Source organism: Podarcis raffonei, chromosome 15 (genome assembly GCF_027172205.1).
Source record: "Podarcis raffonei isolate rPodRaf1 chromosome 15, rPodRaf1.pri, whole genome shotgun sequence".
NCBI lineage: Eukaryota > Metazoa > Chordata > Lepidosauria > Squamata > Lacertidae > Podarcis > Podarcis raffonei.
The window spans coordinates 16,339,426-16,364,713 of NC_070616.1; the positions used below are offsets into that span (position 1 = coordinate 16,339,426).

At 48.7% G+C, this 25,288-nt stretch overlaps 4 protein-coding genes across 5 annotated transcripts in view; 1 reads left to right on the forward strand and 3 right to left on the reverse strand.

Moving 5' to 3' along the window:
* The window catches only part of HIP1 (huntingtin interacting protein 1), a 315,500-nt gene extending 306,118 nt beyond the window's left edge, over window positions 1-9,382 (reverse strand). Inside the window, exon 1 of the mRNA XM_053367144.1 lies at window positions 9,378-9,382. The gene's annotated coding sequence lies outside the window, so the exon portion shown is untranslated. The remainder of the gene's footprint in view (window positions 1-9,377) is intronic.
* KIAA0753 (KIAA0753 ortholog) lies at window positions 458-13,117 on the reverse strand. Of its 2 annotated transcripts, XM_053367148.1 has the most exons (16): window positions 12,969-13,117; window positions 12,089-12,668; window positions 11,251-11,357; window positions 10,981-11,043; window positions 10,118-10,339; window positions 9,017-9,191; window positions 7,733-7,941; window positions 7,350-7,522; window positions 6,581-6,682; window positions 6,214-6,301; window positions 5,462-5,527; window positions 4,872-4,994; window positions 4,226-4,307; window positions 3,315-3,435; window positions 2,342-2,575; window positions 458-1,476 (listed from the first exon to the last, which is right to left on the reverse strand). In XM_053367148.1, the coding sequence occupies exons 1-16, from the start codon at window positions 13,062-13,064 to the stop codon at window positions 1,359-1,361; spliced, it is 2,559 nt and encodes an 852-aa protein (XP_053223123.1). In that variant the 5' UTR covers window positions 13,065-13,117; the 3' UTR covers window positions 458-1,358. The 2 variants fall into 2 exon arrangements, with proteins under 2 accessions (XP_053223123.1, XP_053223125.1); XM_053367150.1 differs by lacking the exon at window positions 2,342-2,575.
* A 1,640-nt stretch (window positions 13,118-14,757) lies between these two features.
* Window positions 14,758-19,456, forward strand: TXNDC17 (thioredoxin domain containing 17). The gene is made up of 4 exons (XM_053367154.1): window positions 14,758-14,972; window positions 15,761-15,842; window positions 18,537-18,612; window positions 19,229-19,456. Exons 1-4 carry the CDS (start codon window positions 14,825-14,827, stop codon window positions 19,295-19,297), a joined length of 375 nt encoding a protein of 124 aa, XP_053223129.1. The 5' UTR covers window positions 14,758-14,824; the 3' UTR covers window positions 19,298-19,456.
* Window positions 19,457-19,632: 176 nt separating this feature from the next.
* Window positions 19,633-24,380, reverse strand: MED31 (mediator complex subunit 31). Its single transcript, XM_053367153.1, has 4 exons — window positions 24,137-24,380; window positions 23,277-23,354; window positions 21,723-21,819; window positions 19,633-20,752 (listed from the first exon to the last, which is right to left on the reverse strand). The coding sequence occupies exons 1-4, from the start codon at window positions 24,144-24,146 to the stop codon at window positions 20,548-20,550; spliced, it is 390 nt and encodes a 129-aa protein (XP_053223128.1). The 5' UTR covers window positions 24,147-24,380; the 3' UTR covers window positions 19,633-20,547.
* Between the last annotated feature and the right edge of the window lie 908 nt (window positions 24,381-25,288).

Below are 25,288 nucleotides of genomic sequence, written 5' to 3' on the forward strand. Positions count from 1 at the left end.
CTGCTCAGTTCAGCAGGGAAATGTCCCAATGGGTCATGGCCAAAGTCACCGTCATTGCCTCTCAGGTGCTCAAGAATTTGACTTCCTTGAGCTAAGAATCTTCAGGCAGGCCTTGTGCTTTCTGAAAGGACAGCAGGAGCAGACCTCACAAGAAGACTCACTGTGAAATCGTTGCAGTGAGAAGGAACCAATGAACATAGATAAGGCCTTTTGTATTGCTTATGAATTAGGATCCCAACTATTCCAGATAGGAAAAAAGGACAGAACTCTTTCTCAACAGGACCTCTGCATGACCTAGGAGGCCACCCTCTGTGAGGAGAGAGGGACTCTTCCTCCTCCTCTTGATCCAAAAATGCAATCACTTTGAACTTTTTCGCAGCACCCTCAGGGTTGACCCCGGTTCCCAAAGCAATAATCGATGCAGAAACATCATTGCACAAAAATACAGACATGTGAGTATTGTAAGAAGCTTATTTAATAAATTTGGTGAGTTCCCCCCCACATTCAGAAAAAAAGCAGAGTATGAAAATTTACCAGTGGAATGTACAAAACCTTTCATAAATACGACCTTCATACAAAGAGGTGATGTTTGGTAGCTTGACAAACTCCTGCAACAGCGTACTAAATATCTGATTTATTTTATTTCATCTTGAAATAAAGTAAACCTTGCAGAGTCCCAGTGCCTGGGGAAGGGAGCCTGGCACTCCCAGAGGCGGGGAGAGGTCAGAGAGGCAAGCCTGCTCCCACAGAGGTGGAGAAGGTACCAACCCTGAAGGAAGGAAGGGTCCCAAGATCTCACAGGACACAACATGCATTTCGCAACCAGAGCACACAGGTTGCCTCAAGACTTGAGTCAATGACACCAGGTGTGGGGGCAGAAAGGCCATAGAAGCAGAGCCTGTGCAACCTCCCCCCTCCCCCCCCCGCCAATGGGATCCCAGTGGATCAGCTTCTGCACCCCCTAGATGCCCACTCTTCTGATGGAACATCCCAGAAGGACCCAAGTGTGACAGTGGGCAAAAAGAGAGCCATTTGTTCACAAAGCCTGGCTGGGTGGAAACTCTTCCTGGAACAGCTGACATTTGACTGGCATCTCAGCTAAGCAGAAGGTGCCAGACATCATTCACTTTGCTTAGCCATCATTATACTCCCTGCTCCCATGCCCAGACACCCTTCCTGAACAAGGCGAACACAGCTGGAATTGAGAAGACACCACCCCTGGGATGTTGCCCATGTTAAGCTCCCACTCCACACAAAGAGAGAGCCCTTCCTGACAAGTCCACGACCACTGCTGCAAGGAGGAGGCCACCCAGCCCAGCTCTGCTGGACCAGGAGAAGGAGCAGGAGGCGAGTGCTGCCTACTCAGCTGCCTCCAGGAACTCTGAGGTGAAGACAGCTTCTGCGTAATCCTCACACAGGCCCTGCAGCTCCGTGGCTACGTCCGCCAAGGCTTCCTCCGTCAGCTCCTCGGCCAGGCTGCAGGGGGAGAAGCAGGAGGGAGAGACAGTCAACAGGTAGGACTACAGGCACAGAGGACTGCTGCAACTCAGCCACAATCTGCTTGCTGGGGAGGGATGCCAGAGCCTGCAAGGGTCTCCTCCTCAAATGACAAGGAAGGAGATTCCCACTAGACTTCCCTTGGAAGGGATCCCACCAGCATGTGACACAAGAGCAGGGAGTAGCCTCTGTCACACCCAACTGGGTATTGTTCTCCCTCTCTCCATTTAATCCCCACAACAATCCTGCAAGGTTGGTTAGGCTGAAAGGCAGGGACTGATCCCCAATGTCACACCTAGTGAGCTTCATGGCAGAATGACGATTTGAACTCTGGTATCTCTCAGGTCCCAGTGCAGCATGCTAAACACTATTCCACACGGGCCCTCGCCTAAGGAGGACATCACAAGAATGGCCACCCCAAACCCCATTTTTCATTTCAACCCCCCTCCAACTGGGAAGCAGAAGCCCCATTTATCATCACAAAGGGACAGATTCATACGCAGATGTAAAAACAAAGGGGGTTAGGCTAGATGACCCCTGCTGTCCCTTCCAACTCCACAATTCTAATTCTATTGGGTAGTGGCTGTAGGGAAGGTTCCCTCCCAGAATTATTTGCTTTTTCTTTCGCCATCAGCCCTGATATAGAGCTTCTGGAAAACTAGAAAGCATCCCTGCTATTTTGTGACCTAATAAAGGCTTAATAAAGGCATTGCTGTGATACAGATATTGGATCCTTCTTTGGCAGTGCATGGTGCGCCCCCTGGTGTCATCATGAGGAATCCCAATGGATGCAACACAAGTGAAAAGAAGCCTTGTCAAGCAGACTCAACTCCTCCTCCAGTACCTCTCTGCGATTCGCCAGGGGTTGAAGCTGCCCACCGCCTCATGGGAGATGCACCTCAGGTGCTGGTTGTATCGATCACTGTAATCGTGAATGCTCTGCAGCATGTTCTTAGGGACGGAGAGGAAGACGCCAGCCTCCTTCCGGCGGGGATGCAATGACGAAGGCGGCAGAGTCCCATTCCTGGGCTCCAGGAGCTCCTCCATCCCAGCACTCTCTTCCTCCTCCTCTGCAGCACTGGAAGCACAACCACACAAAGTGAGTGGCCATTCCTTGGCACGGCAGGAGCCCCAAAACCAGACCCAGAAAGCCAAAGACCTAACTGGAGAAGTGTGGTGGTTGGCCACTGTGAGAACAGGATGCTGGACTACTAGATGGGTCGTTGGCCTGATCCAACAGCCAGGCTCTTCTTATGTGGAAGCATCAGACTCCTCCCATGTGGTTCTTTCCTCTGCCTCTCTGGCCAGCCTCCCCTTTGGGCCAACAGCAGCAGCCCCTCCTGACACCAATCGTGTCTTAGCCCCTTAGGTGCCCCAGCCTGCCTGTGGTCCCTTCAGCAATGCTGCATCCAGGACCCTCATCTCCCCTACCTCCTGGACCCTCCAGGGGAGAGAAGGCAGAAGAATCTACGGAAGGAGGGCTCCTCTCGCTGCCACCCCTTCCCACACCATGGAAAAAGCTCATCTTCCTCTTGTGAGTGTCCTTAGTGGCTGCCGTGGAAACCAGGAATGCCAGCGTGGTCTTGCTCTGGCAGGTGCCTTCCCTAGTGACCCCCTTTCTACCCCTCCTTCTGCCCCAGAACCCGGCAGCAGAGGGGTACCTTGAGCTGCCTTCTGATCTTCCTTTCCAGCTATCACATGACCTCTAGGCTATTAGAATATTCATAAACATTCCGTGACTCCCCGGCAACCCACCCAGCCAGGTGGTTTTCAGCCCAACCAGCAGCGCTGATGCATTTCCTGGATCCTCTACTCACTTGGTGTCCAGGGGTCTTTCCAGTACAATGTCCACTTGGGGCTCTGGGTGACTCTCCCGCCTCGTGATCTGGATGGGATGGGGAGTCCCAGGCTCTTGGCCTGCTTCTGCATTTTCTCTCTCTGGGCAGTGGAGAAAAAAATCAGGAAGATGAGAAACCGTCTGCTACAACCTGGGGAGCTTTGCACACCTTTCCTGTTCCCACATTCCCAGGGAGGCAAGTTTTTCTTCCTCTCTCATAACACTAGAACTCCTGGACATCCAATGAAGCTGAACATTTGAAGATTCAGGAAAGAGAAAAAGAAGGAGTTATTCATGCAGCACAGTTACTGTCGAATTTCTTCCCACAGGAGGCAGTGATGGCTTCCAACTTGGATGGCTTTGAAAGAAGATCAAATTCATGGAGGATAAGACTGCTGATGGCAACTACCCATGATGGCTATGCTCTGCTTCCATAATTGGAGGCAGTAATGCTTCTGAAAAGCAGCTGCTGGAAATTGCACAAAGGGGAAATTGCTCTTGTGCTCCAATCCTGATTGAGGGTTTCCCATAATGGGTATCTGGTTGGCCAATGTGAGAACAGGATACTGGACCAGATGGGTCATTGGCCTGATCCAGCAGGCTCATCTTATGTTCTTTCCAGGAATCATCACCTCATGGGCCACCCGCTCCAACCCAAGAACCACCCCAAGAAGCCAGTTTTCCTCTTGCAAGTCAGAGGTGGCACAACAGCAGCAACACAACCTCCAATGCATGTGAAAGGAAATTGAGAAGCACACAGAGAAGGCAGGGTCGTTCCTTGATCTCTTGGCATCTCCTTGCCTGTATTTTTTTTTGGGGGGGGGGCTGTCTTCAGTCACCCTCTGCTCCTTTATTTCCTACAAACCCCAAAACACAAAGCCTGACACTCACCCCATCTCTCTTGCCGAGTCCAGAACTCAGCATCAGAGTAAACAATCTGGTGGTACCGCCTGCGGACAGCCTCTTGGGAGCGCTGCAGGACAGAAAAGTTAATTCATTAATTCACTTCATTTATATCTCATCTTACTTTCCAAGGAGCCCAAGGTGGTGTCCATGGTTCTCCTCCTCATTTAAACCCCACAACAACTCTGTGAGGTATGTTAGGCCGGGGAGCTGTGACTAGGCCCTGGTGTCAAGAGGTAGGGCGTTTGAAAGCACACTGCCTCACTGCTTTTGTTCAACGGTGATCTATCATTGTATGTGGAGACTATGCATACCATCAGATCCTGTTTGATAAGACTGTGTTTTGCAGAGTTTTGTAGAACCTTTCCATGAAAATTAATAAAAAACATTTAACCAAAAACAGGGAAGGGATTGTCTGCTATGGGGCAGGGGCCTTGGTGTTAAGACATCAAGCATGGCTTCAGCCATTACCTCCCTCCCCGGCACACACAAGAGCAAGGCTGCCCCATTCCAGGATGCTGCTGCCTTCCATGCCAGCCAGTTCTCAAGGGCGTTTATTCAAGAAAAGCCATGGGAAGCTCCCCACCCCATAGCCTCTTCCTTCTCAAAGGAAAAGGCTTGAGCTCCAACACACCTCAATCTCCTCCATCCTTTGCAGCATCGCCTCCAGGTCAGAGGGGCTGGAGAGGGTCTCAATCTCCTCATGCTGCAGCTTGGCAAAGTCCTCCAGACCTGGACGCGGGAGACCAACAGGAGCCTGGCAATACACAAAGCAAGCGTCTGGAGCAGAATTCTCCCCACCCCGGTTTAAAGGGAGGCCCAGATCAGCCCCCACCCTGCCCCACCTCAGGCAAGGCCCATTCACGCGCAGGCACCTGCCTGTCAGGCCAGCTAGACTCTCTCCTCTCTCTTCTGCCTCCACAGATGTCCAGAAGAGGCTCAGAGGAGCAGGGATATGGGGCTCCAGGCCACTGTGGACAGGCAGCAAAAGGGGTCTCTTTCGCCCAGGTCGCACCCGGGCCTTGACAATGAAGGAGGACACACGGAGCTCTCACTGTCAGGGATCCCTGCACTGCAGGAGGTTGAACTAGATGACCCTTGGGGTCCCTTCCAATGTTGCACCTCCATGATTCCACCAAAAGTGGGCCAAGTAGCAAAACTTTCTCTGCCATGCCACATCAGCCAGGCAAGAGAGATCCCTCCATTTCCTGGCTCTTGTCCTACCTTCCCAATATCCTGGCAGGGCAGCTCCTTCTGGCAGATGTTCCTTTCCAAGGAGCGATTCACCTTCTAAGGAAACAAGAGGACACCACAGGACTTCCTGCACAGTCCCAGACCCTTCCTGGCAGATGTGTTGTGAGGCTAAAATGCTCCTCTGAGTGGGCAAGCAAGTGATTTGGCCAATCCCCCTAGCCCCTTATAAGAGTCAGGCATGACACCTATTCCAGAGCCAGGCTGCCTATTCAAGGCAATTATCCAGGCCTTCAAACCCCTAAATAATTTGAGGCTCCCTGAAGGGCCACCCAACACCCACCAAGCCCTGCCTGAACTTGAAGAGCAGCCCCTGAGGCCAAGGGCTCTGGCCCACCATTGAAAGAGTCTCTTGGGAGCCAGGGAAAAGTCCATCTCTGTGGTGGGGGCACCCTCAGGAAATTTGTGCCCCCGCTATCCTTTATGAAAACCCAAAAGCAAGTATTTTTCCAGGCTGCACTCAGCTGCACTGGGGGGTTTTTATTTTTGAAAACCATGCCAAATATTGTAGCATCCTTTGTAGCTTTTACTTTTATTTCAACACTCGGAATCTTAATAATGCTGCATTTGCTTGGCTTGCTGTAATTCACCTTGGGAGGAGACAGACCCCAGAAATTGGGCTGGGCATCTGTTAAATGAGAGATGCGGTGGAGGTCCTCAACAGGAAGTGATGTAGAAGACTGTGGAGTGGGGATGAGGGTGAAGGTTCCTGGCTGCTGCCTTACCTGCGCGTTTGCCAAGAGGGGCTCCAGCCGCTCCCGGACAGCTCGCTCCACCGTCTCCGCTATCTGGGCTGCAGAGGCACCATCATCCCTGGAAGCATTGCAGGGAGTTCAAACAATGGAATTCTATAAGAATTTGGCATTTCATGTTTACCACTTCACTCCCACTTGGGGTTTTTGACCAAGGCTGGGGTCTATTTCTCCACCTCCCTACTGTTCTCTCACTGAGGGGAGCCTTCAAAATTGAACCCAAAGCAAGAATATTCCCAAGACAGCTTCCCTCCCAGTTGACTGCAAATTTAGCATGAGAAGTTTAGAGAAAGGGAAATCCACCAGAGGAGCCCCAAGTGAAACAAGATCCCAGGTCAACCTGAGCATTTCCTTTTCTGGGGCTGCTCGACTCTTTTCTTCCACCTCTGCCGCCTCTCTCCCTGGCCTTGGCTCTCTGCCTCTGGGACTTTTCTCCGAGTGCCTGCAAGGAATTTTGGGTTTGGGCAAGAGAAGGGGGGGGGAGAGAGAGAAGCAATTACCATTACTGGAGTCGTGGTTCCAACCTTGAAAAGTTGGGCATTAGCTGTAGCTAAAGTTTTGCATCGCACACTGTACAATGTGTGGAGTCCAAAAGTGCTACCTTCCCCAAACCTGGTACCTTCCTGATGTTCTGAACTACAACTCCCACCAATCCTGGATAGCACAACCGAAGGTCCCGGGTTCAATCCCCAGCAGCATCTCCAGGTAGGACTGAGAAAGGTCCTGAAACCCTGGAGAGCTTCTACCAGCTGTTTACATAACACCAAGCTGGATGGACCAAGGGCCTGACTAAGCATCTTCCTAGGGAAGGGCCACAGTCGCTCCCTAACAGAGCCTACACATTGTATGCAGATGGTATCAGGTTCAATCCCCACCAGCATCTCCAAGGTATGACTTCTGGAGAGAGACCCCTGTCAGGAACCACGGACGGCCCCTGCTGCCAGGTAATGCAGAGGAGGCTGAGCTAGATGGACCCAGATGGCCTGGATGTGGGGCAAGGTCTCTTCACACATTCCAGCAGGTACAGAAGGGGCTGCTCCCTGCTCCCTGCTCAGGTAACCTGGCCAACTCTATCCCACACCACTGCCTCAGCAGAGATGCTAACCTACCTCTGAGGTGAGGCCAGGGGGGAGGAGAGGCTGGGAGGCACCCAGGGGACCCGGCTATCGCGGGTGGGCGGCTTTGTCTCCTTGAGCCGGAAGGCGATGGTGGGCTCCTGGAAGCGGGCCTGCTTGGCCTGATGAAGCTGCACGCTTTTTGCCCTGGTAGGGGGCCTGTTTCCCTTGGGAAAAATAAATAACAGTAAGAAAAAAACCCCATGTATTTCCAGACAGCTCAAGCAGCTCTTCTTCAAAACATGGCACGCCTTTCACCTCAACCACTGTAATTCTGGAGAAGTGAAGGCCAAGACGTGACAGCATGGCAGAGGTAGTGTCTGGCAGCTCCCAAAATTAAGCCAAGAGACAGGGCGGATGATTATACGTCTGCCTACCTGCGGTCTGGTGGGGAGCAGCACGCCTCTCTTCCGGGGGGGCCTCCCCACCTCAGGGCCAGGTCTGGTCTTCACATGCCCCAGTGCCTCCCACTTGGCCTGCCCCACCACCTCTCGCTCCGGAGGGGGCAGGCCCTCCAGGGCTGCCATGTCGCAGGGACTGCTTCGATTGTGAGGCACCAGAAGCCCATCAGGTCCTTCATGTTCATCTAAAGGCAATGATGACAAGGCTGCTTGAGCATAGGAACTGGAAGCTCTCAGGGGCAGCCCCCAAAGGCTGAATGCCATGGACAGGCAGCAAAATCTATGGGGTGCATTTTCCTGGTTTCTCTCTCCTGGGCCACCCCACCTCCTCTTAGTTCCTTAAATTCATCCCCAGCGCACCCTAACCTATAAAAAGCATGATTCAGATTAATGATCTGCATGACTCACTAAGAAAGGTAATAACACATTAAAATTCAAAACAATAACAATTAATTGCACGTGTTTTCAAAATGAATTAATTAAACAAAATCATTTTAAATGAAGCAAGATTGCTGAACTTGATCCAGTGAGGAGACTGAGAAATGATATGATAGCCATCTTCACATATCTGAGGGGCTGCCACATGGGAGATGGAGCAAGCTTGCTTTCCACTGCTCCAGAGGGGAGGACCCAACCCGATGGCAATCAAATGGCAAGAAAGGCAATTCTAACTCAACATGAGGAATAACTTTCTGTCAGTAGGAGTTGTTCAACAGTGGAATGGGCTCCCTTGGATTCTCCTTCACTGGAGGCTTTTAAGAAGAGGGATGGCCATCTGTCATGGATGCTTGAGATTCCTGCATAGCAGGTGGTTGGACTAGATCCCTCCCAGGATCCCTTCCAACTCTACAATTCTACGATTCTATACCAGCTTTTAGTCACTGTCACTTCCAGCACGCCCCCTGCTGCTGCCTTGCCTCTTAGTGCCCTCCTAGGGAATCCCACCTCCAGGGGGTGCTACTGTCAACTTTGGAAACCACTGCTCTCTTCAAAGAAAAATGTATTTCTGTTTGCAAACCTCCCTCCGCAGTCAGCTTCCCCTTTCTAGACACCACAGTTCGATGTCCACAAACCATCAGTCACAATACCGCAAAGTTGGGCTCACTTGGGAATCCCTCCCTGCACCTCTGCCCACAATAATTATGGGGGGAAATGCCCAGATGGGCAAAACAAGGCCTTAGCAGGGGAGATCACTGCTCAAACATGTGCAAACAGGCAAAGCAACCAAGCCTCTTCAGACTCAACAACCAGAAGACCCACCAGGGAGGAGCCTCCTGGCCACTGGCGGCTTTCTAGGCTCTGAGGCAGCAGCTTTCTTCTCTCTCTTCAGCCATCGGTTTGTGTCCATCACAGAGGCAGCTTGAGACGTAGAGAGACTCCCTTTCGGCCCCCCTTTCTTGGGAGACTCCTTCTTGGACAGCAGAGAATCCAAATCCTGCCGTGACAATTTGCACCTCAGATTAAACACGCAAAATGGGCTCATTGCAAAGCTCAGGCACACCCTCTCCTGATCCGTCTCCGAACAGAAAGCCCCTAAACAAGCCACAGGGCTTGCCAAGCAATCCTGCACTCAAGCTTGCTCTAGTATTCAGCCTTAAGAGAACTTTAGTTAAGTCCTTGCAAGTTATTCACTTGATGAAAATGCCTCCAACAGCTGCCTAAATATCAGATACTAATCTAGGAACGGAGGAAGCTGCCTTACATGGAGTCAGATCAATGGCCCATCTAGCTCAGTACTGCCAACACTGACCGGCAGCAAAGCTCCTCCAGGGTTTCAGAGACAAATGCACCCCCAGCCCCACCTGGAGATGCCATTGGGGATTGAACCTGGGACCTTCTGCAGGTGAAACAGCTGCTCTACCACTGAGCGGCAACCCCTCTGTCTAATTTCAGCTGGTAACCGATTTCAGAGAGCTGGGACTACAACACTAAAAGCCCAGTTCCTAGTCCATTCCAAGTGCAACTCTGGAGCATGCAAAGTAACACACCTCTCAGCAGTGCCCCATCTGAGGAGTGGAGTTACTGGGCAGGGTCACCCAATCCTTAGTTGTTAAGTGACATTTTTACAACAGCCATTTAAAAAACAAAGGCTGTAGCAAACATCCCTTCAAAACAGGCTGCCAGGAGGTGATCTCAGTTCTTTGCATAGCCACAAAAGAGCAGGTTAAAATAGGCATGGTGGCCGCTCTGTCCTTGTATCCCAAACCTGGAGGCCATGAAGTGATGCCCTCCTTCCACTGGCCCCAGACTGATTTGTGGGGGGGGGGGCTGGATTTCCCCATGGGAGGCAGAGCTCTTCATCTCCCCCTCCTCAGCCGCAAATGCTATACCCCCCCAACCAAAGGAGCAATGACACCTGACCTCAATCTGCAGCAGGAGGTCAACGACTCTGTCGGGAAGGGAGGAGGAGTCTGTCTCGAGGCGGGCGGAGCAGAGGGAGAGCTGCCGGATGAGGTGGCCCAGCTCTTTGCAGTGGGCTGGGACTGGCTGCTCCTCCGGCTGGTCAGCAAAACGGGAGGCAAAGACCTGCAGGGCTCGGACGGCTCCCCGGTGGGCTGCTGCCAGCCTGGCCATGGCACGTGACTGCATCACAAAGGGAAGGAGGGTGAGAAAGAACTGAAGTTAGCTGGGCAGCCTTAAGGAGAGGGCTGCTCTGAGCCAGGGCTCTTTTCCAAAACTGGAAAGGTTGACTTACTCTCTGCTGCTCCAGAGGGGAGCATTTGAATGACAAGAAAGGAGAGTCCAACTAAACATTAGGAAGAACTTCCTGATGGTAAGAGCTGTTTGACAGTGGAAAGATCTCCCTTGGAAAGTAGTAGATTCTCCTTCATTGAAGGTTTTTAAAGAGAGATTAGGAAGCCATCTGTCAGGGATTCTTTAGCTGTGAATCCTGCATAGAGTTGGAATAGATGACCCTTGGGGTCCCTTCCAATTTTGTAATTTCTGGTCAAGGAGAAAAGCCAAGGATGCAAGAGCTTCACGACAACACCAGAAGCAGAAGGTAGTACCAGAGGGGAAGTCTATCCCTAGCTGAATAGGATCAGAGATTTTCGTCTATTAAGCACATCATTTTTATTCTTTGTCTCTTTTCTGTTGATAATAAAATTCTTTTAAAAGTGAGGTGGTTACAGAAGAAATCTGCCACAACGCTTTTGAGGAGACTCCAGCCTGGCCTGCATCATTGATCTTCCCACAGACTCTCCAGGGCAATTTCCATCTCTTACCTTCTTTGTGTGCTTTATTTTACGAGGGTTCAGCTTCTCCAGGTCGTCCTCGATTTCTTTTACCTGTTTCAAGAACGTTGCAAACAAATTAGGTAGAAAAATCATGAGGAAACTTGAATTCAAAGTGCTTGGTTTGCTGGTTCAGGTGAGAAGTTCTGACATCCAGAGAAGTTTCTGCCCAAGGTAGGCAGAGCTGAAATCCAGGCCGCCCCACCCAGCTCTACAGGCCCCACAGCTACCAGCATGCTGGCCCCTGGGGCTTGTTCTGACCTGTTGCTGGAGCACATACAGCATCCGGGCAGAGCGCACAGCCTGCTCCTGCCTCCGGATCTGGACTCGGCGCTCTTCATCAGGATCCAAAATTTCCTCACTTCTCTCTGAGGAGGAAAAATGTTTAGCAAACACAAATGAGGGGGACAGGTGTGGAGATTTTGGAGAAGAAAGCAGAAAAGGCTGGCACAAAACCCCCAGTCGAGAGGGAAGGGTGATGAGAGACACCTTCCTCCCAGTTGGACACAAGGCTGCCTGGAAACAGCTCCACTTCCAGAAAATGTCCCAATGGCACTTTCCCCTCGCCCAAGGCAAAAAGCTAAAACTCAGCTCAAGGTGGCAACTCTGAGCTGCTTCCCCAGGAGGAAATGTGAAAGCAGCTGTCCAAATTTGTTACTATGTTGTTATTTATTTATTACATTTATATGCCACCTTTTCCTCCAATGAGCTTAAGGTGGTAGTGCATAGTTCTCCTCCCGACCACAACCCTGGCAAGGCAGATTAAGCTGAGAGATAATGACTGGTCCAAGCCATATAGGGGGATTTGAGCCCTGGTTTCCCAGGTCACAGTCTGACACTTTGTCCACTACAAGCGACTTCCAATTTACGCAAATTTAACTTTTGTGCACAGGGAGCCAGAACGTAATGCCTACATAAATGGGGAGCATTCCACTACACCTCCAGCTCATGAGGAGACCTTCCCTAGAGCCCAGAGGGTACATCCTCCAGACTCTGGAGAGGGACTCAAAAAGCATTGCTGCCTCCAATCATAGAGGCTTAGCACAGCCATCATGGCTAGCAGGCGTTGAGAGCCCTTTCTTCCATGAAGTTCTCTCACCTCTCCTCACCAGTTCATCAATCTTCTGGATGTAGTTCTGAAGCTCCTTCTGCAGCCGCCTGACCTCCAGGGTGCTTCTGTCTTCCTCCCTCTTGAAGGCTGGGGGAGGCCCGGGACCCGGATCACGGGTGGGGGGTGAGTCAGAGAGAGAAGGGTCCGACTTGACCCGGGAGGGTGTATAGAGGTAGACCTTGGCTCCAGAGCTGGTAGTTTCCACCTTGGGGCAGTGGCCCGGCTGACGTCCAAAATTCAAGTGAGACTTTGCAACTACACTGCCAGACTTCTTTCCCTGAAGGGAGGTGGCCAGAGGGCCCTTCTCCCCCTTGGAGAAGTGCTGCCTCACCTGCTCCTCCAGGTGCCGTCGCTTCATGTCCCTCCTGGCCAGCTGCACGGCTAAGTTGAGCTTCTCTTCAGAGACAATGGAAAATGCCATGGAGCCCTGTGAGCTGAGCCCATCGCCAGCTCCTGGATCCCGTCTAGCCTCTGGCTGCGCCAGCTTCTCTATGATGATTGGGCGAGGGTTGCTGTAGCGGACAGCCAAGTTCTCTGGCAGGGCAGGGGCATCCCGACTGAACTGGAGCTGTGCCAAACATTAAACAGCAAGTGTCAGCATGGGGGGAAAGGTACAAGTTTTGGGCCCATCACCCACTTTTTTTAAGTATATCATTCTTTTAACTTTTTGAATGTCTTATTCTTGCTAACTTTTCTTTGTGATAATTCTAGTGTTTTATCTTCATTGCAAACTATTTTGAGGCTGTTTACAATCTAGTGGTGTATAAGTTTTATAAACATATCGCAAAAGCAACATGCCCAACTAGTTAGGCCAAAGAGACCTGGCAGGTTGGCACCCGAACCACAAAGCAAAGGCATCGCCCAGTACCTGCATCGTACTCTGAGGGGCTCTTCCATCACTTTTGTCTGGCTGTAAATGAGATGCTAAAGGAACACCGACCGCTGCTGGCTTCCTCGGCCCCATCACACCCAACAGAGCAGTGCTCTCTAGTCATCTATGAGGGTACTGCTGAAATACTGAGAGGAAATGAAAATATAAGAACTGACACCAGAATGCATTATATCTCATAAACGATAAATATCTAAAGGGCAGAGCTCAAATTGTCTTTTTTTATATATGACATGGTTTTGTTATACAAATATTAAGGCACATGACCACTCAGTGCCATCAACATATACAACTATCTGTCTCATTTAAGACTAAATAAAACCTTTAATCTCAATAACAATAGAACTCACAGGTGGAGAATACAAATAGTAAAGATCTACAAAAATGAAGTAAAATGAGTTTGTACTTTACTTCCTCTTTGGAGCTGTGCTATTTGTCCTCCCAGGCTGTGACACTTTATGGTTTAAATCAGTTAGATTATTAGTTCTCTTTCTATTATGCCTGCACTTATTTTGCTAACTCAATTAAAATTAAGAAGGGAAATGGAGGGGGAAGAACTGCCACCAGCATATGCTCACTTTTCTCAAGACTATTCTCTTACTGTTCACCTTTCAGGCAAAAGAAGATACAAATTTCCTAAGCCTGCCCAGATGCACAACCCACTCTCCCAAAATGCTGCCTCGGCACATAAAATGCTCAAAGGAGAAATGGAAATAAGGGCTGACCAGGTACAAAGGAAAAGAGCACAAAGAGGCTGGTTGGATCTCACCAAGCTGAGCCCAAACAACAACTAGGGGTCCCTGGAAAAGCCTGCAACAAGGAATGCATGAAGGCACAACCTCTCCTGTTGCTTGCCTTGGCTCCAGGGTCTGGTATTCAAGAGGAAGGCTGCCTCCTGCACTTTGTATAGCCATTAAGAAGAAAAGGAGAAGTAGGAAGAGAAAGCAACATTGCAGAGAGCACCAATAAAGATTCCTTCTATACAATTCCATGAGAAAGAAGGTCCAGGTGGCCTGCAGCTCCTCCTGCCCTGCCCCTAGCATTTGTGCCTGCTCAGTTACCAGATCTGTGGAAGGGCTACTTTAAGAAGCAGCTGGTATCCATGTCCCACAACCTCACAGTGCACAGCAGAGGGCTCAAATGGACACAAGCAACAGGCTGATTCCTCTCTGCGTGGGGCGGGAGGACAGCCAGTACTTTATTCTGGGCCCTCCTGAGCAGAAGGCAGAGCCTGACCACTGTCTCCCCTGCAGTCTCCCTGTCTCCCCAGCTTATCAGAAGTTGCAGGCTACAAAATAAAGACAAAGGCAGGCAGCCCCTCTATATGGAGGCAAAGTTGCCCCTACTGTATCCCATGCTGGTTGGACTACATAGGAGTCTTCGGTTGGCTTCTGCCCCCTAAAAAGTTGCCCGGGGATCTGGGAGCTCCCTGCTTGACCTGGACTCCTGGCTGCACATGGGCTGCTTCCCTCGAGAGCCTAAGAGGTCCCACGAAACTGGGGAGCGGGAAGAGGCCAGGCCCTCTGCCGCCGCCCGGCCACCCACCCACAGGGTCGCTGCGGCCGAAGAGAAACCGCGCTATGGCCGACGCCGCTTCCCTCTTCTCTCCATGGTTTCCCTGGGAACCGCGCGCCGCGAAGGCCGCCGGGAAACGGCTGGGGAAGTACGGGGGCCGACGAGAGACATCCTAGAGTACAAGGGAAAGGAGGACCTGCTCGCATGTCCCCGCGCGGCCGCCGTCGTGACCGCGCCCCTCGGTGGGCGGAGCCTTCCTGGTCTACTTTCGCCTTCCGGGTCCGCTTCTCCCTGTCTGACTCCGCGCGTGTCGGTCCGCCATGAGAGGCTACGAAGAGGTAGCGGTGAGCGGCTACGAGGAATTCTCGGCCGCAGTCCAGGAGCGCCGCGACCGGCAGATCTTTGCTTACTTCAGCGGCACGAAGGACCCGCAGACCGGCACCAGCTGGTGCCCGGACTGCGTCACCGGTGGGGCATCCTCCTCCTCCTCCTGATATGCACAAATTTGCATGTTTGCATGAGAGAGGGGGCAGCCTCTGCTCCAAATCTCGCTCCTCCCTCTCGGCGCTTCAGTCTTCCTCCTCCGCCCCATTCTGTAAAATGAGTGCAATAACGCCGGCCGACCTTGCTAGGCTGCTGTGCCGATTCGTTTTATTTATTCACGTAAAAGTCATTTCTAAACTGTTCCCTGGCTGGGGAAAAAACCCCGTCTAAAACTGCATGCTGCATGCAGAATTACACCACCTGAGGTGTGGGTTTTCCCTAGGGAAGCTATGAGGCAGGGGGCGCTGGAGGTGAAAATAGGTATCAGGCTTTGAAAAGCTGGTATCACTGGATGAAGTTAAACAGTTTTGCTGAACTAATTCAACTAGTTTTAATTGGATATTTAACAAATATGCATTTTTTTCTCATTTTGAATTATTTCGTGGGTCATGCAAACCACTGTTCTGAATAATGTTTAGGGTAGGGGGCTCTGGTGATTAATTTGGAACCAAGGGGGGCAATGGCCCCAAAATGTTTGGGAACCACTGCAGTAAAGCAGTGACTTGAGATACACCCTTGATGCACATTAATGCACTCTAAAGTGTTATGGCTACCCAAAAAGCCCCCATGTTGTGAACCCAACAGAAATGATCCAGGCCCAGTTGGGCTCCATGCAAGGGAGAGGAGGGGGTTGCTGGTAGCTTCAGGATGTGTTAGAAGTGTCCGGCGTGATCAGATGGGTTGGTAAGCATGCTGCTTTTGCTTTCTTTCAGCGGAGCCCATTGTGCGGGCAGAGCTCAAGCACCTGCCAGAAGGATCAGTGTTCATTTACTGCCAAGTAGGAGAAAGAGCTTAGTAAGTATAACGTGGAGCAAGTTGGGGAGCATGCAGAGCACGGATTTTGAGCAGGGAGCCAATCCAGTGCTGGGTCTTGTTCATGCAAAGGCCCTTTAAGTGAGCTCTGCCAGCTTTTGGGGATGAGTGTTGTAGAAAGCAGGACAGACAAATCCCCATGGTGCCCCCCCCCCAATGTTGCCCCTATTCACACCAGAATGGACACTTAATTTATCCTGGTTCAAATACAGCCTTGCTAGAGAGGTTAAAAGCAACAAAAAAGGCTTTTATGGGTATGTTCGTAGCAAAAGGAAGAACAAAGAAACCGTGGGGTCACTCAGAGGAGAAGATGGTGAAATGCAAACAGGGGACACAGAAAGGGCTGAACTCCTCAATGCCTTCTTTGCCTCAGTCTTCTCCGATAAAGAAAACAATGCCCGACCTGAAGAATTTGGAGCAAATGATTCAGCAGAGGAAACACAGCCCAGAATAACTAAGGAGATAGTACAAGAATACTTGGCTAGTCTAGATGTATTCAAGTCTCCAGGGCCAGATGAACTGCATCCAAGAGTATTAAAAGAACTGGCAGATGTGATTTCAGAACCACTGGCAGTCATCTTTGAGAATTCCTGGAGAACAGGCGAAGTCCCGGCAGACTGGAGGAGGGCAAATGTTGTCCCTATTTTCAAAAAGGGGAAAAGAGAGGACCCAAATAATTACCGCCCAGTCAGTCTGACATCAATACCAGGGAAGATTCTGGAGCAGATCATTAAGCAAACAGTCTGTGAGCACCTGGAAAGGAATGCTGTGATCACCAATAGTCAGCATGGATTTCTGAAAAATAAGTCATGTCAGACTAACCTGATCTCGTTTTTTGACAGAATTACAAGCCTGGTAGATGAAGGGAACGCAGTGGATGTAGCCTACCTTGATTTCAGCAAGGCATTTGACAAGGTGCCCCATGATATTCTTGTAAAGAAGCTGGTAAAATGCGGTCTTGACTATGCTACCACTCAGTGGATTTGTAACTGGCTGACTGACCGAACCCAAAGGGTGCTCATCAATGGTTCCTCTTCATCCTGGAGAAGAGTGACTAGTGGGGTGCCACAGGGTTCTGTCTTGGGCCCGGTCTTATTCAACATCTTTATCAACGACTTGGATGATGGACTCAAGGGCATCCTGATCAAATTTGCAGATGACACCAAACTGGGAGGGGTGGCTAACACCCCAGAGGACAGGAACACACTTCAAAACGACCTTGACAGATTAGAGAACTGGGCCAAAACAAACAAGATGAATTTTAACAGGGAGAAATGTAAAGTATTGCACTTGGGCAAAAAAAATGAGAGGCACAAATACAAGATGGGTGACACCTGGCTTGAGAGCACTACATGTGAAAAGGATCTAGGAGTCTTGGTTGACCACAAACTTGACATGAGCCAACAGTGTGACGCGGCAGCTAAAAAAGCCAATGCAATTCTGGGCTGCATCAATAGGAGTATAGCATCTAGATCAAGGGAAGTAATAGTGCCACTGTATTCTGCTCTGGTCAGACCTCACCTGGAGTACTGTGTCCAGTTCTGGGCACCACAGTTCAAGAAGGACATTGACAAACTGGAACGTGTCCAGAGGAGGGCAACCAAAATGGTCAAAGGCCTGGAAACGATGCCTTATGAGGAACGGCTAAGGGAGCTGGGCATGTTTAGCCTGGAGAAGAGGAGGTTAAGGGGTGATATGATAGCCATGTTCAAATATATAAAAGGATGTCACATAGAGGAGGGAGAAAGGTTGTTTTCTGCTGCTCCAGAGAAGCGGACACGGAGCAATGGATCCAAACTACAAGAAAGAAGATTCCACCTAAACATTAGGAAGAACTTCCTGACAGTAAGAGCTGTTCGACAGTGGAATTTGCTGCCAAGGAGTGTGGTGGAGTCTCCTTCTTTGGAGGTCTTTAAGCAGAGGCTTGACAACCATATGTCAGGAGTGCTCTGATGGTGTTTCCTGCTTGGCAGGGGGTTGGACTCGATGGCCCTTGTGGTCTCTTCCAACTCTATGATTCTATGATTCTATGATTCTATGATTCTACAGCCTTGCTTGTACAGGTTTGCTTGGAAGTCACGTTTTTCTCTAACAAGGTATAATTATTATCATCACTGTCATAATTATACCCCAAACAGCATCAAGCTGACTCACAGTAAAATAAATCTAGTCAAAATGAAAAATTACATAAGGAATTTGATCATCAAGAAGCAATAATCAAAAGCTACACACACACCCCTCCCTACATGATCACTATTAAAATCAACCAGATAGAAATGTCTTCCAAAACAGCAGATAAAAATTAACTTTCAAATGCCTGAGAAAGAAGTCTGATTGGCATTGAAAATATTTTATTCTGGTTTTCATTGAGGAGTGCATTTAATGATGAGGTGGTTACAACTGAGAATGCCCAATCTCTCTTTGCCAGAAGGGGGCGCTTGGACTGCCTGGCCAAACCATAAGGTTTGGGGTCTGGAAATATCCCCTGCGCCACCTCTCCTTTTCTCAGGGCATTTAGCCTTTAAGATGAGACTCCTCCCCCCTCCCAGGTCACAAGTAATTAATCCTCACAGATTAATCTTAATGAAATTTCCCCCCTCAAAATCTTCATGCCTTTTAACCTAATGCCTTTTAAAACTATTACCCATTTTTATTCCCCGCCCCCCCCCCCCACAGTTGGAAAGATCCCAACAATGAATTCAGAAAGAATCTTCACTTAACTGGAGTGCCTACGCTACTTAAATATGGGACTGTAAGTATTTTCAAATGTGATGAATGATGGCTTGGAATCCACATTGACATGGTCGGAGGACTCTGTGCTGATTATTCGAGTATTGCAAACAATTTTTCTTGTTTCTTAAAACTGTCTCTTTAGAGCTGTGCTCTTATGCTTCCTGAAAAACTGTGCAAATGTCTACAACGCTATGCAGTTTTTGTTTTTTAAAAAAGATTCAGCTCATGTTTACGTACTCAGTATGAAGACCCACTGTGTTCACAGCACCAGATTCAGACTGACTCCCAAGTAAACATGAGTACAGACCATTAAGTTAGTCTCTTGTTACAGCTGAATTACCTCTCAGCACTTGTAGCTGGAGCCAATTTGACTTGGAAAATAAGATCCCTGCATGACTTAGCTTTGGACTCTGCTACACACTTGTTAACCAATGATTAAATGTTTCACAACATTTCCCTTTAGGTGCCAAGCTGCTCATTTAGAAAGATATAAAGCAACCTTATAGTCAGTGTGGAATTCAAGCTGTGTAGCTTATTCAAAAGCCTGGCAGTGTGCCAAAGGGATACTTACTTACAGGAGGACTTTAATCTCCTGCAGCTTTTCTTAACCATTTACAGTACAATGTTTGTTTCAGCCTCAGAAGTTGGTGGAGCAGGAATGCTTTAAACCAGACCTCGTGAGGATGCTGTTCACAGAAGACTAAGTTGTTTCCGCTCTAATGAAAAGCGTTTGCTACTACCAGCTGAGGACCTGACCAGAATTCCTTGAGAGGAGACCAATCACGTTTTAAAATACAGACAAATGAAGTTTGCAGCCTGCAAGCCAATTAAGTTAAATAAATTTTTCTTTGATTTAGTGAGTACCATCCTATAATAGTGTATCATCAAACTGAAGCCGATATGTGATGTGTTAACAATGTGAAGTACACAGAGTTTTTATAAACAAGACGACAGGTCCCTGCCCTCAAGGATCTTACAATCAAAGTCAGACAACAGGGGAGTAGGCTAGGAAAAATGGAGACAGCAGCTACAATGAAACTTCAAGTGGGAAACAAAAAATTAAGTCAAAAGGTCTCAGGCAAAGGTGGTTTTTGAAAGGGACGTGATTGAAATACACAAAATTGCTCCTCCTTGATTTCACAAGTAGCCAGTGTCCTCAAATCAACAAGGTGGACCAACGGCAAAGTCTGTTGCTTAGCTATTGCTATGGAATATCACTGCCTTTAGAAGCATCACATGCCACTTTTGGCTGAAAACCTGCAGAAAGTTATAGCCCATCACATCCCCACTGAGCTTAAGTATGAAACGCAAGAGAGGATTTTGTATCACGCAGCTGGAAGTGGTTCTCACTGACCAGTTACATCTTGCACAGTTACATCTTGCACTACAGCAATGAATTTAGCCAGTTAATGCAGATGGGGTTGCTTATGCTTTTTTAAAACAGATCACTTATAGATCTGAGAGCTCTTGGCAAAAGGAAGATGCAGCTCACAGGCTTTTATTTATCCATGGACTAATACAAACCCAGCACACACTGATGAGCTTTTAAGTCTCTTTATTTGCTGTTCTCAATAATGTGCTAAAAACTAACCACCGCAGGGATTATATATATATATGCGTGCACGCACACACACACACACACACACAGAAAGAGACAGACATACCAACCCAAATCACCCACCTTTCCACTGATAGTCTTTTGGAAAATGCAGTGACAACTTTAAATCTGGAGGGGGTGAGAACTTCTTGCTACTTCATCCAACGCATAAAGAAGCTGTTTATGCAGCCTCTGGTAAAGCAAAGCCAGAGGATCCATAAGAGGTGTTGAGATCCCCCAGGGTGACTATTTTGTACTGTGGCTGCTTGGTCAAGGCAGCCCCGTGCTTGGATGATTCCAGAGTAGTGCCGCCACTGCAACTGTCCCTCCTGCACTCACTGGGGATGCCAAATAGGCTCACTTCACAGAGGTGCTGTTCTGCTGCTGTTGCTGCTGCTGCTGCTCTGCCAGGGCCTGCTGGAGGCGCATGCGCTTGCGAGAGTAATGCTGCCAGTGCAGGATCTGCTGCTCATCGATGAACTTGGCGCACTGGGCATTCACCAGCTCTTTGCGGAAATGCTCATACTGCAGCAGCTCCAGCATGTGCAGGCACTGGGGGTACCTTTGTGACAAAATAAGGGCCATACACATTAGCAGAGGCTTTTAAAACACGTCCGGACTGCCAGGCAAATACAGTATGATCAAGTCTTATGTGCATTTAATATGCACAATTGCAATCATACACAGCTGATGTCCGGTTGGTTGAAATCTTACAAGACAAATGCATAGTCTGCGCATAGATAGGTTCTTGTTTGGGAAGCAAGGATAAAGAACTTAAAAACACACTGAAAGTGCCCCCACCACCCTCCCAAACAGCTATACTTTCCATTTACATTTTTCAGCTACCCAAAGTTTGTCGGAATGTCCAAATATGCAAAGCCTGGTCTGGCACTTGCCTTCCCAACTAGAAACTGCTATTTGGAAGACTGTCTAAACTGAACCCATTTAAGAGATTATGAGTGTAGACTTTTCACATGTTTATCTATGTTATATTCAGATACCATTTTAGACCAAGTTATATTAAGGGACATGTAATGTAATTGGATTTTTAAGCCAATTTTATTTTTTAAGTATCTTTTTTATCTGCCCCATGATAAAAGTAATGTAAATACAAGAGTCCTTTTCCTCACATGTTATGCAAACTGATCTGCCTTGGAAACTCTCTCAGGGCATTGGTATAAATTCCAGCTCAGCACACTGAGCAATTTTTTTCAACTTTGTTATGCATTAAAGGGGGTGGTGCACACATTTGTACTTTGATCAAGTGATGGGTAGACAGAAAACCCTTGAGTCTTGTGTGCCACTTGTAACAATCAAAAACCAGATCTATGAACTCAGGAAAAAATGACATAGTACAGGCTCCAGAAAGGCTGTGGCAGTTTGGGACAATGACTTGTCAGGCCCCTTGACACACAATCCCTAGCCTTCAAAACCACTGCAGAGTTCAGAGGGCTACTCGTGGGGGTTTTTCAGATAGCCAAATAAGCTCTAAGCTGGTTTAACACAGCAAGATACACAATCGTAACTCTTACTTTAGGTATTTGGCATACTCTGGTTCTTTCCAGTAGAGCAGGTATTTAAGGTAGTTAACAAATGCTTTGTCCTTGAAGAATCCTCTCTGGGCAAGAACTAGAAGAAACACACAAATCAGTTTACTTAAAAGTGGATTTTCCCTGTTTATCCTCACAGCAATCTGCGGTTAGTCACCATTATTCCCATTCTACAGATGTGGGGAAAGAGGATGTACAACCAGAATAAAGGTTAACTATATAGGCTATGCATTTGGAGGAGTGTTTTGTGTAAACACTCCTCCAAATGCATAGCCTATATTTTAGCCATAAAGTCACACAAAGACTGAAGCTGTTACAGAAAACTGAGAACACCGTTTGCTGGATCTGGTCATGGATGCATCTAGTGCTTTCTAATTTCAACCATCTTACCCATAACTGTTTTAACTTGGGTTTTCCTGTATGTTTTATATTCTCTAATCTGTTTAGTGGGTCTTGCTCAAATCATGCGAATAAATAAAACAAAAATCTTGTTGGCATCTGTCTGTCTTGAGAGACAAATGTAGTGAATCTTTGAGGGTAAGTCAAATTGCTGCATTAGCAGTACCGAAGTGACCTTCCATGGTGTGCAAGCCTAGGCAGGGTGTATGGCAGCTCCATGCTGCCCAGACGACAAGACCCCACTCTCAGCCTCACTGATGTGGTCCAAAGGAAAGCAGAACAATATGTTTGGCACCAGCTTGGCTGCAGGAGTTGCTGGAAATTTATTTATTTATTTAATAAGCTTTATATACTGCTTTATTGTAAAAAAATAATAATACCTCAAAGCAGTTTTTTAAAAAAAAGTATCAAGGGAAAAAAGGTTAAATCGAGAAAATTTCACTTGAAAACATCCAAAAGTCAAAATACTGAAACTGATTAAACTTACAGGAAACACCCCCCCCAAAATTTATTTGTGTTTAATGTGTATGTGACTGCTCACATGCGCATCATGCTGAACCCACAAATGCAGAGTGGGCATTATGTGGCACCTGCAATAGTGTCAATTCTGCCAATTGAAGGGGTCAACTGAGCACATGTGAAGTAAGGCAATCTTGTAGGTAAACCAGTCCCAAGTTGTTAAGGAGTCAAGTTAGCCACTTCCCTTCTCATTAATTTTAAAATATTCTGCGTTAGTGAACATTTGTTTAATGGGACAGGGACAAGGAACCTGCGGTTGTGAGGGGAGGTGCTCCACATGTTCCTGGACTACAACTCCCATAATCCCTGTCCATTAACATGTCAGCAAGGGCTGGTGGGAGGCAGAATCTAACGACTTCTGAAGGGCCCCACATATATCCTTTAGCACTAACCAAGGATTTGTTTTGAGTACAGTGGTACCTCTGGATGTGAACAGGATCCGATCCAGAGCCCCGTTCGCATCCTGAGTAGAACGTAACACGCGACTGCGGGTCGCGTTTCGCTGTGCATGATATCATTTTGAGCATCTGCGCATACGTTACTTCAGGGTCGCCACGGAGCGTAACCTGAAAACACTCAACCTGAAGCATATTTAACCCAAGGTATGACTGTACTTACAGTTTAGGTAATTGGGGTTTGCCAGGCACTGCACGAACTCCAACTCCAGCTGGAAGCGAAGGCGATTGCCAGTATCATCTGATGCAGCAAAGAGGAGAAGAAGAAAGGCGAGTGGAATTAGACAAGAAATGAAAATGCACCACCTGATGTCGCTCAGTGTGGGACAGAGCTGGAAAAAGGTTTAGGACCCCCAAGTGCTATCCCTGCCCAGAAATTTGAAAAAGCCAAATGCTTAGAACATCAGAAGAGCCTGCTGGATCAGGTCAATGGCCCATCTACTCCAACATCCCGTTCTCACAATGTCCAACCAGAAGCCTGTGAGAAATCCAAAAGCAGGACCTGAGCACAAGAGCACTTGCCCCTCCTGCAGATTCTAGCATCTGGTGGCAAGGGAGGTGTCTCCCAGAAGCCCCCAAGCAGAGCTCTCCCTAGCCCCTGCCACTCAGAGATAGGCTCCAATTGCACATAGAGGCTCCACTCCCAGGATGGTCTCTGGGAACCAGGCCAAAGTGTGTGTGTCGGGGGGGGGTGTTGTATCGAGGCTTTTGTGACCAGCTGGTAAGTCCAAAAGGCCAGGGAGGGAGGGAGGGAGGGAGGCCCTCCCCTCACGCAGCAATAACTAGCATTCAGAGGAGCTTCCAGACTTCCCCTCATGCCCAACAGTCTTTGAACGGCCGTGGCCGTCTCCCTGCCGTGGGCTACCCCACGCACATCGCAGCAGCAAGTTCCGCAAGTGAACAGCGCGACTTTTTTGCATGGCTTGGGTTTAAATGCACTGACTAGCCAACGGAGGCCTTTCCAGCCGAGGGGAGACCCCGGCCGGCCCAGGTTCCCTCCTCGCCCCCCGCTCAAACACTCACCACTCTCCATAACGACGACAGCGGCTTCCAAAGGCTTCTCCGGCAGAAGAGAAATATGGCGGCGATAGCGGCGGCGGCAGCGCCTGCGCCTGCGCAGCGTAGCTCGGCCGCGGTGCGTTTTGGGAAACTCTGGGGCGGCGGAGGCGGCTTGTCGCTGTTGCCGGGGCAACGGGTATGCTCTGGGCCTGGCGAAGGTCCCAAAAGGGAGGGTCGAATTAGAGGCGGGGCAGGCTGTGGCTATGGCTGTTGCTTGTTCCGTGGAATATTTATGTATTTGTTTATTTCATAAAATTAATGTGCTACTTTTATTTATTTATTTAAAAAAGCAACTCAAAGCAGTTTACAAAAAAAAGTAAGATTCTTAGTAAAAAACAATTACAACATAAAAAAATATTAAAAACCAGCAATAAACCGAAAGCACGTCAGCATTCTCGGTATCTGGACAGGCTTGCCTAAAGGAAAAATGTTTTTAGTAGGCGGAAAGAGTACAGTGAAGGCAGCTGCCTGATTTCAATAGGCAGGGAGTTCCAAAGTGTACAGGTGCTGCAACACTAACAGAATGATTTCTTACAAATGCAGAGCAGGGCGTTAAGCAGCACCTGTAACGGTGCCAGGAAAATGCCTCCCCTGCTCCATGAATTGTAAACAGTGGTGGCACCAGGAAAAAAAATATGGGCAAAGGGCACAGAAGGGGTAAAATATGTTTCTCATTGGCTGGTCTGTGTCCCACATGCTAAGGCCTCTGAAAGAAAAATAACAGTAGTCCAGCAGGAGTCCAGATTGTTAAAACAACAACAGCCTTTTCATGCCAGTGATCATTGTGGTACCTTGTGGCAGGGAGTTCCAGGAGCCTACTATGGTGAGGATGACAGGGTGGCCAGACGCCTTCCTGTAATGAGGACAGCCCTATCTTTGAAGGCCCAACCCAGTTCAAAAATAAAAAAGGGAGATCATACATCTGTGATTCAGTAGTCAGGCAGGCTTAACTCTCTGCTAAAGTCAGGGTTAGCTCCAGTGCCACAAGCCTGCTCCACAGAGCTGCCAGTAACTGAAATGCATCTATTTGCAAGGTTCTGTAGAGCTCTCAATCAGACATCCTAATTCCGGGTCATAAGAACAGCCTGCTGAATCAGACCAATAGCCAATCTAGTC

What these genes read in the sequence shown, in the direction of transcription:
- KIAA0753 (XM_053367148.1), bottom strand. Translation starts at nt 13,064, where the DNA reads ATGGGGCCGAGGAAGCCAGCAGCGGTCGGTGTTCCTTTAGCATCTCAT. An exon ending in CCCTCTTGGCAAACGCGCAG is followed by an intron (nt 5,528 to 6,213) that starts GTAAGGCAGCAG and finishes TTGTTTCCTTAG; the next exon opens with AAGGTGAATCGCTCCTTGGA. An exon ending in CCCTGGCGAATCGCAGAGAG is followed by an intron (nt 1,477 to 2,341) that starts GTACTGGAGGAG and finishes CTCCCCCTGCAG; the next exon opens with CCTGGCCGAGGAGCTGACGG.
- TXNDC17 (XM_053367154.1), top strand. Translation starts at nt 14,825, where the DNA reads ATGAGAGGCTACGAAGAGGTAGCGGTGAGCGGCTACGAGGAATTCTCG. An exon ending in CAAGTAGGAGAAAGAGCTTA is followed by an intron (nt 15,843 to 18,536) that starts GTAAGTATAACG and finishes CCCCCCCCACAG; the next exon opens with TTGGAAAGATCCCAACAATG. An exon ending in CGCTACTTAAATATGGGACT is followed by an intron (nt 18,613 to 19,228) that starts GTAAGTATTTTC and finishes TGTTTGTTTCAG; the next exon opens with CCTCAGAAGTTGGTGGAGCA.
- MED31 (XM_053367153.1), bottom strand. An exon ending in AAACCCCAATTACCTAAACT is followed by an intron (nt 21,820 to 23,276) that starts GTAAGTACAGTC and finishes TGTTTCTTCTAG; the next exon opens with TTCTTGCCCAGAGAGGATTC. An exon ending in GAGTATGCCAAATACCTAAA is followed by an intron (nt 20,753 to 21,722) that starts GTAAGAGTTACG and finishes TTTGTCACAAAG; the next exon opens with GTACCCCCAGTGCCTGCACA.